Source organism: Sinocyclocheilus anshuiensis, unplaced genomic scaffold (assembly GCF_001515605.1).
Source record: "Sinocyclocheilus anshuiensis isolate Anshui unplaced genomic scaffold, SAMN03320099.WGS_v1.1 scaffold1051, whole genome shotgun sequence".
Classification (NCBI taxonomy): domain Eukaryota; kingdom Metazoa; phylum Chordata; class Actinopteri; order Cypriniformes; family Cyprinidae; genus Sinocyclocheilus; species Sinocyclocheilus anshuiensis.
In genome coordinates, this window is record NW_015546234.1 from 426,554 (window position 1) to 439,834 (window position 13,281).

Consider the following 13,281-nt stretch of genomic DNA (forward strand, 5'->3'; position numbering starts at 1 on the left):
GCCTATGTCCTACATCATCCGCTGGAACGCCATTCTCTCATGAGCAAGCATACAACAGTTAGCGAAAGCTAGAGATTACGGTTTATACACTTTTAAATATGGATTTTTAAATATAACTCAGATTGTATTTGTCTGAAAGAAGAAAGTCACGTACACCTAGAATGGCTTGAGGGTGAGTAAATCATGGAGTAATTTTCATTTTTGGGTGAACTATACCTTTAAGAGTATTATGATGCCATCATCCATGAGATTCCTTCACATGGATCTGCTACAATTTCTCATTCAGGAACTGAACCGCAAAAACAAAGCAAAAATTTGACACCTGTTGGCCACACCATGTTTGGTGACCACCATTTCCAAGCCTAAAGCCTCTCAGGACACGGTGTGGGCAGCCATATCCTGTTTCACTGCCCCTGTGTGCACACCATTTAGCATACAGATGGACAGTGTGTTGGAATCATATTGTGTGTCCTCCTGCTCTTTGTTTGCCACTCATAACTCCAGAGGTGGGCACAATGCTCCCTTCCCTTCAAAGGGCTGGTCACACCTGGGAGTGTTCTGAGAAAGGGAGTAGGCACCATAGCCAGCTGCACAGATGGCCTCTTACGCTAAAGCACAATGGGCGAGCTGAAAGAGGTCCATGTGTCGGGTTACATATGAAAGTGCTTAGCAAAACTCTGGACGAATTTGGGAGCCATTTACTAGAGGAGCTCATTACTATTTAATCATCAGTAGTGACATAGTGGAAACATCATGTTGTGATGGGCTTGTGTGGCGTATGGTAGGGTTTCTCATTACCTGCGAACATTACATTATGCTAACTTTTTACTACGGAAGCTTGTTTCCCCAACAAGATAAAAAAGTAACTGCAACATTTGATCTTGCAATACTTCGAAAAAAAAAAGTCAGAATTGTGAGATATAAATTCAGAATTGTGAGATGTAAACTTGCGATTCTGAGAAGAAAAAACTAATTGTGAAACATAAACTTGTAATTGTGAGAAAAGTCAATTGTGAGATGGAATTTTTACTGCATGACAAAAAAAAATAACACATAATTGCGAGATGTAAACAAAGTATGTAAGCTTCTTTACAGCACAAAAAAAAAAAAAAAAAGCTATAATTGTGAGATAAAATGAGGCTTACATATTTCTACCATCTTTTAAAGACTTATTTGAAATGTCTTATTTGTATTCATGGTTTCATATGGTTTAAAAATACCAATATGGTAGAAAAAAAATCTTTATATATAGAGACTTTATATATACACATAAACTTGATTTTTGATTTTATATACACATAAATATGCATAATTTGGCTCAAATATGGTATAACATTTTTATAAGCAGTCTATGCCCCCCAAAAATATCAAAATTAATTTTAATTCAAAAATTAAAAACATGCTCATCATTGCATTTTTAACGTATTGATGAACAATTTAATAGATGTGCATTACGCAATTGATGTGCACTGATAAAACCAAAATGAGTAAAAATGTGCTTGCAAGTGCAATAACTGATGTTCAGTTGTTGAAGAATACTACCATAGCCCTTAAGAAGATACGGTGAAGGTTAGCAAATGCTCTGAGAGGCAAACAGACTGACAGGAAGACTTGCATCTCGTTGAACAAAACCCTGAGGGGGTGTTCCATGACCTGTTACCATCTCATTCCCTGGCAACAAGTTTTTCACGCAGTGCTGGTTGTACTATAGAATTTTTGAGGAATGTTGTAGGTGGATTGGAAGTCAAGAAACTCAGCCTTCAGGTCTGCAATGATAACATCTGTATGTATGTACTGTACCTCAACCCAGGAACTCACAGCATCCATATCAATGTAATACACCTCAAGGAACTCTGCTTACAGTGAGGAGCAAACTCAAAATACTTAAAGAAGATCTGAACACAAGCACATCAGTGTAGGTGATCCACAGCCAAGGGCGGTGGAAAAAGAAGCCCTTATCTGTAACACAAACCCACATGCTGATCATGAGATGCTCAGAAGCTGGTATAGCTTGAAAGAGGAAACAAATGATCACTTACATGTCAGATTTTGAGTGCCCTGCCCTGAGGCATTGGAAGCAGAGTGAAAGTGAAAGCAGGAATTACTGGAAACCAGGACCAGTCTCAGCAGGACAATTTGAAAAATTACTTCCTAGCAGGCAAAGCAGATGATGATGCCATGAAAACTGAAATGAAAATATGATTATTACTCCAAAGGCTCAAATGCATTAACACTAAAGAATTAAGAGCAGTTTTGATGCACAGATGCAAAATACTGTGATTATACGGTTAGATAATTCTTTAGACACTGACAGATGGTAAATGGGGCTAACTACAAAAAGACTAGATTTTATGCCACAGGCTATGTTTGAGTGGTTAGCCTTAGGAGGAAATAACAGGAAGGGAGGCCAATCCCTTGACACCTGCAATCTCATGTGCATTGATTACCAGTGGCGGCTCGTGGGTTTTAAATTAGAGGAGGCACTCTAATTGTATTGGTCTGGGATCCCTGCCGATTATTATTATTTGCTTAACCACTTTAAAATGACTTTTTGGCTGCTTTTAGTCAGAAAACGTAAAGAAAACGACACACATACAGCAAGATAATATAATTTCACTTACCTGGCCTATCACTTGAAGCAAACATCCATCCCTTCTTAAAAGTCTGTGTTAAAAGAGCGCTGCCTGTTGCGCCATTTAATTAAGCGGTACATTATCAGTGCAGCGGGAGACGTTCCAACTAATATCACGTAATTTACGTCTCTGATGATTGGTTGATATCAGACCATATCAGTTGATATGCGAGGGTTCTTTTCTCAACACTGGATGGTGATTGGCTAATTTTTTTTTTACCAACAGAGGCACAGAGCTCAGCTCTCCCCGGCTAAATTCACATTAAGTCGATAATATATGTGAACAAAATCATCACAATTACCACAATGTGTTCCATAACAGGAGCGACTCGAAGAGGCTCCAGCTGCACCTTGTCTCTGTGAAGCTGTGCCTCCCCTGACGAGCCGCCACTGCTGATTACAAGTATTGGTTCTGGCAACTTAGCTTGGCTTTAGTGTCATCTGCACATCAACTTCTACACAATTAGCCTTATTGAATCAGTCTCATTTATTGACATTTTATGCAATTATTAAGCAAGTAAATGAATGATGAGCTGATGGCATAAAATTCACATTAAGTCGATAATATATGTGAACAAAATCATCACAATTACCACAATGTGTTCCATAACAGGAGCGACTCGAAGAGGCTCCAGCTGCACCTTGTCTCTGTCCAAGCCGAACGCGGGAGTGGGGCGTGGCGCGAAGCAATCAATCACAATAACACAGCCAATCAAAACAGTTTCTCTTTGTTTGCGCGCTCTATCCATTTTGTCGTAGAAAATCCAATTCTAAATGTCTACAACCAATCAGCATGTCCCGGTCCATGTTTGATGCTATTTTGGTCCAATGAGATTTCAATGTGGGCGGGCTACCTGATGCAATGCCGCCAGATTACCACTTGTTGGCTTTCATATATTTGATGATTCCGCCAGTATTACACACTATTTTGGCACATAAAAAGACATATTTTTTTTTATTATAATGAGATTAAAAAGAAACCCCTGGAGTATGTTGTCAAATCTGAGATATGCTAAATAATTTTCCAAATTGTATCCCATCTTTACCCCTTAATAAAAATGAATTAGACTCCTTGTAAAATCCATTTGATTTATAAAGAACAAAAATAATCTTAATTATTTACAAATTTCTAATTTTTTTGGTATTTTCTTGTAACTGTTTTTGTGTTGTGTGATATGTTTGTTATTAACAAAATACACTGTTAAGAAAAAGACAGTTTGCTATTGCAGGGGTGATTTTTTTTTTTTTTTTAAGGAGAGCAAAAGTGGGTACATGTTGTCTTAGGCAAGTTGCATAGGCAAGACAGCTCAAATGTGATAATGTATCAAAACTGAAACTGATAGCTAGATTCGCACCAAATGTTAGAAATGTTTCAGTTTACGTACTTTCTCACGATAAATATTCAAAGGGGATACATGTGTAAAGGTGATACATTAGGCAACTAAAGATCAAGTCAGCTCTGCAAACAAACTCAGTGGGCTGTAAGTTAATATGTTAATATGACATATCTGTGGCTTGCATATAAGTAACAATATGGGCTATCGTTCTACCTTTAAAGGGTTAGTTCACCCAAAAATGAAAATTAGCTCATAAATGATTCACCCTCAAGTCATCCTAGGTGTATATGACTTTCTTCTTTCAGACAAAAAAAAGTGTCTCACACGGCTCCGGGGGTGAACAAAGGCCTTCTGTAGTGAATCGATGTGTTTTTGTAAGAAAAATATCCATATTCAAAACGTAATAATCACTTTAATGTAGCTTGCGCTCACTGTTGTAAATGGAAGCAGTTCCGGGCTGATGACGTATGGAGGTCGGCTTTGCGCATGCACTGCTCAGAAGTGACGAATGTGGAAGCGGAGGGGAGAGATCAAAACAAAACACCGGTCACGAATTAGAAGTACAAAACGAGGATTTGTAAAGAAGAATGTCGGAGGATTTCAGTATAAGCCAATAGGAGACTGGTTTTCCTTTGCTAAAGTAAGGAAACTTTGCTTCCTTTAATTTTCATTTTTGGGTGAACTAACCCTTTAAGGCCCAAAACAGGCCTTAATTAATCACCCTCCTGCCTGGCCTGACAGAGCTCCCGGAGGATGTCTGGGTATTCCCCACTGAAGCTCACATCAAATCAGTCCTATGGTAGCCTACTGCTAGAAGCAAAATCGGCACATTAGAGGGAGCCAGTGGTTGACATCAAGATGGGGCAAGTGCATACAAACATTCAGCAGCACCATTAATGCATTAAGCTTGTGTTATCTACAGTAAATCTTATCAGCTGCGCTTGGTGTGTGGAGCAGGATGGGGGAGTGATGACAGATCAGGACTTCAGGGAAATGGAAGTGCCCTTTCCTTTAGGGGCAGGAAAGATTGGAACCTGCATGAAATTTAGAAGTTGCTGCTCAACGTGAGCTGAAATGTTGACCTCACCTCCTCATCAAGAACATTGTATTGATACATTTTCCTCCATGCAGATGGTTTATGAAAGTACTGACAGTGAAGAATAACAATAAGAGTGAACAACTCCTTACAAGTCAGCCTGTAAGTTGGCTGTAAGTAACCTGTAAGAAAAGGAATAATAGAAAGGTTTTGTTAGGAAATGTAACTAGTTGCAATGGAAAACAAAACCCACACCTTCTGTATGAGAGAATCTTTTGAACAGCATTTCCACATATAACAGAGCTTTTCTCCAGATTTACATACACTGTTACTAGAAGCTCAGCAGATAGGCTTATATTAACAGATGGACTAGAGTCAAAATTATATATGCAAATTATGTGAAACTACAAAATACTAAATGACTGAAGAAATTGGCAGCCTCAAGAGACCCGTTAGCAATGTTTGCTCAACACAGGAAGCCTGTTTCTGCCTCACAGAAAATGATTAAAAAGGTACTGTAATTGTCAAATGAAGTTTGAGTCACACTGTGAAATAAAGTCACAATTATGAGAAACAAAGTCATAATTACAATAAAGTTGCATAAATTGAGGTATAAAGTCACAATTATATTCGTGCTTGATAAAAGTAAACAGAGAAAATTATGAGATTGGCACCAAACTCAAAGCAGCACAACTCTGTCTCCCACACATCATTTTCATTGTAAAGTGAATTTCCCTCTGCAAATCAAACCGATGCCAGGCTTCACAAAGACAACATCTGGAATATTCATAATCCATTGTGTATAGACTGGTGTTAAAGGGATAATTCAAATATGAGCTCTATATTTTCACTATATAAACCAGTGTATGGAAATCAAATATGATAGTCAACAAAAACACATGCAAACTTTTTATTATTATTTTAGTTTTTTGTATAAAATTTCAAAAACTTCATTTCAAACAAATTATCTATTATTTCATGTCAGGCATCACCAGTGTTGAGAAGGTTACTCTGGAAATGTAATAGGTTACAGATTACAAGTTACCCTACTTAAAATGTAATAAGTAGTGTAACTTTTCAATTACTTTATTAAAGTAATGTAACTGATTACATTTGATTACTTTTCTAAATTTCTAATGTTTTCAACTGTTAATCATTTTCAAACATGTAAACCAGGCAGGGTACGTAATTCCGTTACATGTAACTAGTTACTCCCCAACACTGGGCATCACAGGGTTAATGATAAAAAAATGCACCTGAAAGAATCACGACTGAGGCAAAATCTTCATGTAAATTTGTCCCACCCCCACCATTAATTTCTATTAGCAAGCTAATCCCATTAGGGTGTACTATGAAATAATCATCGCATCTCTAGAGCGGTTCCCAGTTCATTACATTAAACACACAACAAGAAAAGCCAAAAAAAGGCTTAGTACATCTGACACAAGCCCTTTCTGGGTCATCTGAACAAAGCCATCAGTAAATCAAGAAGCATAGAAAACATGCTGAAGTGCGCTTGCCATGTCTTCTCCTCTTCCCTGCCTCACAGATCACATTCATTATGTCTTGTTGTGAGGCGTGTGGTTGCTATAGCGAAGTGGTGGTAGTTGCACTCAGTTACTTAATGCTATTATTTGTGACCCCCTCACCCAACCACCTGTCCCTCCTCCACAATCCCCGGACATCCGTCAGTAAGGCTGTCTAATGATTACCAATGTGCCTAAAAAGAGCAGAGATGAAAACAAACATTACCTTGACAACTCAACTCCTCTCGAAGCTCTACATAACGAAGAGCTCACTCTGACCCCTAGAGAGCTCTGGATGAGAGACTTCACAAATTGTCCCTCAGTTTTGGATGAAAACATCACGTAACATCACTAAAAAGTCTAATAACGTCAAAGAACTTTAAATAAACACGTTTATAAATTAAGCTTAATGCTGATAAGATGATATGCAACAAAGGCTTAATATTACCTAATTTGATGATGCCAAGTTCAAAAATATCAATGAGAACTTTCCATTAGTTTTTCTCCCCACAAAATCTGTAACAATCTGTTGTTTGGATGTAGCAGAAAACACCTTGGTCATGTGTATTATTTTCTTTTGTCGATGGACATAATTCTAACCTTGAAATCAGGATTAGGTATTAAATAACATCTTCAGAATCATTCTTGTGAAAAATGAGAATTGAACAAATAGTTGTAGCCTGGTTTAAAGTAAGATAGGAACTATGTTTTTTGCGGCAGATTTTCTGACGATTAAGGGATAATACAATACTTCTTCACCTTAAAAATGGTTGACGAAAGCAAAAATGCTTCAAAATGCACATCTTTTGTGGAAAAGCGTGCTAGAGCAAAAACGTGCACTATTTTTGGAATCGGCACCCCAAAGAAACAAGTTCTGGATTTCATTGAGAAAATAGTGTTGTTTATCAGTCATTACACCACTTTACAATTTTGCATATGTATAATAATTTTGCACGGATATCGACTGAAACTGACACAAATAGAGACTCCATGACCTAAGGCAGTAGTAACCTTTTTATTCATTTAAACTGAATGCAGATCAATGTAATACAGAGTGCACATGCAATATTTCATTTTTGAAATATATATATATATATATATATACGTTCGAGGTGCCATACATGAAAACAATCAGTAAGTTTGAAAATCAAGCATTACTAACAGTGGCACATGACAATAAATCAACAATTTATTAATTTTTAAAAGAAATCAAGCCCTATCCTGAGATAAACGTACAAAACACTCAAACAAGTTCAAAGATTTTTTTTTATAAGAGATTAAGAAAATGATATCTGAGGCATTGTGATATGAAATAATGCTTCCAAATCAAATGCATAATTCTTAAATGTCTCATTTGCATACTTTAAAAGGAGCGCTTGAAGTTTAAAAACACTCCCATTGTGGACCAAACCAAACCTGTTTGTCTTTTTCCACAACACTCGTTTTGACTGATTATATGACCATGGTAACTTGTGAATTAGCACACTGACCATATGTATTGATAAAGCTGATAAACAATCACAATAGAATATAGACTACAGAGTACAGTGATAGGACAGAGGAAATTCTTTACAATAAGATCCAATCAGCTGGTAATACTCAATTTATTTAAAGTGACGGTGATAATAGTCATGACAAAAACAAAGATAGTATTAACAAATGTTTGTGCACTTCAATATCCTTCACTAAAGAATTAATCCAACAAGATTTAGGAAAAACAACTGACTGATTAATCAATTGGAATTAAGCTAGGGAATGCTTTGTGCATAAGAGAATCTGAACTGAACTACAACAGAGCGACAATCTGATCCGGAAAGCTTCAGCTCACCTTGATAAAATGTTTGCAAGTGAAATTACAAGCAGCCTCTCAAATCTTCGAGGTATCATGGAAAATATTGAGGGTATATTGATTATAATCAAGCATTTATAGTCATCACCCTATATATTCATAAAGTAAACTCCAACTGTAATACAAATTATTTCAAGTATCATATTCAAGGGATTTCAGGAAAGTCACTGTGCTTTGTTGCTGTGACTTTAGGAGGTACCAGTCCTCTGACAATATATGGTATTTGAACATATTAATTTTTTTTTACTTCAGCAGGCAAGCTCATGCACCCCTAATATATTCTATTCCATAAGTTCTGAAAGAATTCAGAACAATGTTATAGTTATGATGATTATGGCAAAGCAGCGTTAAACCTGTAGCACTAGCACTGTACTCACACTTTAGGTTTTTGTAGTAGATATTTCATGAATAAATTCTGTGCAAAATACTCAGAATATCAACTTAATGTTAAGCGGCAATAAAAAAAATAAAAAAACACTTCAGTATTTTTCAGCATCATCACTAACCCTGAATGTCCCAAAGTCAGCTTTGGACCTGAGATAAATGCAACATCGTAATTGTTTTTCTTTGTCGATGATTGTTTTATAAGAAGTGGCTCTCAAGTTCTCTCATTTGTGTAGCTGCCTGTATGTTAGTCACATAATTTACATTAATTATTGTGATTATTTACTTGCTTATTGATATTTAAAAATGAATGTCATTCTACTAAATGGCCTGACAGCAAAACTGGTGGGAATATGGCTAGAGGTCTCACTTTCTGACCACAAAGTACAGCTTCAATCACGAATGATCCTCTCTCTGATGATATCAACACAGTCTTTCAGATCTTACCCTCTCAAATTAGAGTGGAATAGATCACCATTACAAAGTCTTTAAGGGCCGGGGTGTGATTTCAAATGGCTGGCTGAAATTCCTGACATGTTAAAAACAAAGCATTCGGTTACACGAAACAAACTCACAATGAACCTCTTCAGCGGATGGCACACAAGTGCTGCTTAAGACAATAGCTAGAACCACAACAAACAGATAAAAGTGTAAGAAATAACAAAATAATTAACAGTTAGTGACCATTTTGATTACTATATATAAAAATGTATGCAATGACTTGTATTTCTGGATGGCTTGGAACCGTTGTGTTACACGTTGGTGGAGATCTTGTACTTCGGTGACATGTTGCTGTGGAACCAGATGAAGCTGAAAATGACACCCATCGTTTTAGGGATGCTCTCATCAAAGGCAAAGGTCATGGCTTCGTGGAGGGGAACTTTGACCACCTCGATCAATTCGCCCTCTTGGGGTTTACCTCCTCCCTCTCCGACACGATTCTCCTCGGACACCTCTGCGTAGAACATGGTCTGCTTCGATCCAGTCACTCCGACTCCTGACCTGTGGGGGAGGAAAGCACAAGGGACTCAGGACACTTGATAATAACAAGCCAAAAAGAGCAATACGAGAACACAGAAACCTGGAGATGCCCCAGTTTTCATTCATAAGACACTGCAGCTATAAACTATGAATGCAACTATGAATGTTCTGTTTTGCAAGATGTAAGCTAAAGAAGCAACATTTGAGTGAAATAAATGCTAATGCTAAATACAACTCTTAAGATTTTATTTCTGATTTCGAATGTTATTGAACTGCAACTTTTTTCACATGATTTGAGCTAAAGCAGCCAAATTGTTGCTAAATGTTAATGCTAAATACAACTCTAGTTAATTTTATTCCTGATTTGAAATGTAACCTTGACAAACAGCTTCCCAGATAGCACACGTACGTCTGCAAGATGTCTGCTAAAGATCGCTTCATCTGGAAAGCATCTGCTGTGTACAAACATCTGATAGATGTCTTTCAGACATCAGATTTACATTCTAAATCATAACCATCTTAAGGACATCTTCTAAACATCTGATAGGAAACCTCCTATAGACGTATTGCAGATGAGCAAACACTCAAAAAATACGTCTTGCAGATGTAAATGCAGACATCAAACAGACATCAGTTAGCACATTTTTAGCATGATATAAGCTAAAGAAGTCACATTTTTGCTAAATATTAATGTCAAACACAGTTGTTAAGAGTCTATTCCTGATTATTTATTCCTCATGTTGCAACTTTGTAATGTAACTTTGATAAGGAATGCATTTTAACGATTTAAGTTAAAGCCACATTTTTGCTAAATGCTAATGCTAAATACACTCTTTTTAGCTTTTATTTCTGACTTGAAACGTTATTGGAATATAACCTTGACAAATGTTCCATATGATTAAAGCCAAACAAGCCACATTTTTGCTAAATGCTAATGCTAAATACACTGCTATTAGCTTTTATTTCTGACTTCAAATGTAACATTGACAGACAGCTTACATTTTTAACATAATTAAGAAGCTGAGCTAAGAAGTTGAATTTTCTGCTGCTGTACCACTATTGTCAAATTGTACTACTGATTTGAAATGTAATCTTGGCAAACAGCTTGGTAAATTTCTGTCTTTCCCCATTCAGATAGGAACTGTACTTTGCTTCTAAGATTATAACCAACCTAGAAACTAGCTGCCCAGGGGTGTTACCCAGATGACCAGCAAGTGTAATTAAAAGCCATTAAAAGCACTTACTCATGAAACAAACTAATGAGTTAAAAAAAAAAAAAAAAAAAAAAGAATTTATAAATCAGTGATTTATAGATGAGGAAATATCCACCACTCAAGCTGCTCTCTGGCTATATTGTGACTAGGTAGGGGCACAGGGGTCTACTGTGAGGACCTGACAGCACGGAGAAAGGCCTCTCATACCTTAATCGACAACAACATAGCAGCATCTGGTAAGCGCCACTGTGAGTGAGGCGTTACCTCACCTGAGACTCTGTCATGGAGACGTCACCATGGAGATCTCCCTGACACCCTGAGAGCATTACAGAGATGGGAAGCTTCTAAAAGCCCCTTCTTTTCCTAGTATTTTGTAGTCTGAAACAGATTTTTTGAAATGAGCTCATGAAATATGGAAGAAAATTACAAGGCTGTGTTGCCTGCACACCATCGAAGTGATGGATGATGGCCTGAGGAGGCAAAAATGGAACAAGCCCCGGCAATCACTTTCTATGATGAGTTTAACCACAATGGGTGCATTGCAAAACATGACTCTACATTTGAGAGGACGAATTTCAAGAGAATCTCCAGGACTCCACCGTGTATGTTAACAATGAGGAATGGGGTCTATGCTGACACCCACTCATGAAGAATAAAGACAAGAATTTACAAATTAACTGTTCTGAACGGCTCTAAAGGGCCCAGAAGATAAAGTACTTCTACGGTATTTCTATTAAATCTTTGGACAATTCCAGTTTCATAATGTTTTCAACAAAGAAGATAGAATCCTCCTCTCTTTAGGAGAAAGTTTAGCACTACAAATGTCAGTGTGGCTCTATTATTCTGATGCTAATTTTGCAAATTGAAAGCTCAATTCAAATTACTCATATTCCTTCAGTACTGCCCAAAATAACTTGGCTTAATTTCTGTGATATTAGCTTCACCAAACAGAACAGCAAAAATAATGACATAAGCAATGTTTTGATAGAGCCACAGTGCTTAAACACTTTGGGACAGTTTATTTTTTATTTTTTATAAAGCAGTTAATGCTTTTATTCAGCAAGGACTGTTAATTTGACTGTTAAAAGGAATATTAAATTGATCAAAAGTGACAGTAAAGACATTTATAATGTTTCAAAAGAATTCTATTTCAAATTAATGCTGTTTTTTTAATTTTCTATTCATCAAAGAATCCTGAAAAAATAGTATCACAATTTCCACCAAAACATTATGCAGCTCAATGTTTTCAAACTTCATAGCAAGAAATGCTTCTTGAGCATCAAATCAGTATATTAGTATGATTTCTGAAGGATCATGTGACACTGACGATTCAGCTTTGCCATGAATGAATTGCATTTTAAAATATATTAAAGGGGTCATATGATGCGATTTCAATTTTTCCTTTCTCTTTGGAGTGTTACAAGCTCTTGGTGCATAAAGAAGATCTGTAAAGTTGCAAAGACTAAAGTCTCAAATCCAGAGATATTCTTTATAAAAGTTAAGTCAACCACGCCTACCTAAAACAGCTCGTTCCAACAGACCCCCACGTCTACGTCACGATGTGGGAAGATTTGCATAACGCCGCCCAAATGTTCACGCAAAGAGTAATGAAAATTCAGCTTTGCCATTACAGGAATAAATTACATTTTTAAACATATTCAAATAGAAAACAGTTACTTTAAAATGTAATAATATTTCACAATATTACTGTGTTTAACATATTTTTGACAAAAATAAAATGCAGCCTTGGTGACTATAAGAGACTTAAGGTTAAGAATTGTATTAAGTGATAAACAATGTCAGAGAGAGAGAGAGAGAGAGAGAGAGAGAGTTCATTTTGGCTGCTTTAACCAAGTTGACATATTTATAAAGCAATCTGGTTGGTGCTGTGGTCCAGTGGTTAGTGTAAATACCCATATAGACAATGTGTCATTTCCTCATCCTCTTATCCACAACATTTCCTGTTCCCTCTTGCTTCTAATAACTAAAAGTGGAAAAGGAGGGGGGAAAAAAGACAATTTCACTTTTTAACACAATCAAGCAGAAGAAGGTCATTCCTTTATGTCCCTACTCAGCCCATAAAAGCAGCAGGTGCAGCGTGAGGTCCACAGGTGTTCAGGATGGTGCAGTTGGCAGGTGCGTCTGACCGTGTCTGTGTGTGCCACTGTGCATTTGGGAGGAGGATCGTTTGTGACTCCATGTGGTATTAAAGCTAATCAGAGATGGCTGTGGCACAGGTCACAATAAACAGCACCAGGCAGATGTTGCAGGCCCACACACACACACACACACACACACACACACACACACACACACACACAC

General features: G+C 37.0%; 1 protein-coding gene and 1 long non-coding RNA gene across 2 annotated transcripts in view; both read right to left on the bottom strand.

Moving 5' to 3' along the window:
• Positions 1 to 1,475: 1,475 nt before the first annotated feature.
• Positions 1,476 to 2,993, bottom strand: LOC107701463 (uncharacterized). Its single transcript, XR_001635648.1, has 3 exons — positions 2,935 to 2,993; positions 2,040 to 2,185; positions 1,476 to 1,959 (listed from the first exon to the last, which is right to left on the bottom strand). It is a non-coding gene; the product is annotated as an uncharacterized LOC107701463 (long non-coding RNA).
• Positions 2,994 to 7,641: 4,648 nt separating this feature from the next.
• Positions 7,642 to 13,281, bottom strand: part of LOC107701483 (uridine diphosphate glucose pyrophosphatase-like) — a 30,525-nt gene continuing 24,885 nt past the window's right edge. Inside the window, exon 5 of the mRNA XM_016503492.1 lies at positions 7,642 to 9,766. Within this exon, the coding sequence (XP_016358978.1) occupies positions 9,517 to 9,766 (250 nt within the window). The 3' untranslated portion in view covers positions 7,642 to 9,516. The remainder of the gene's footprint in view (positions 9,767 to 13,281) is intronic.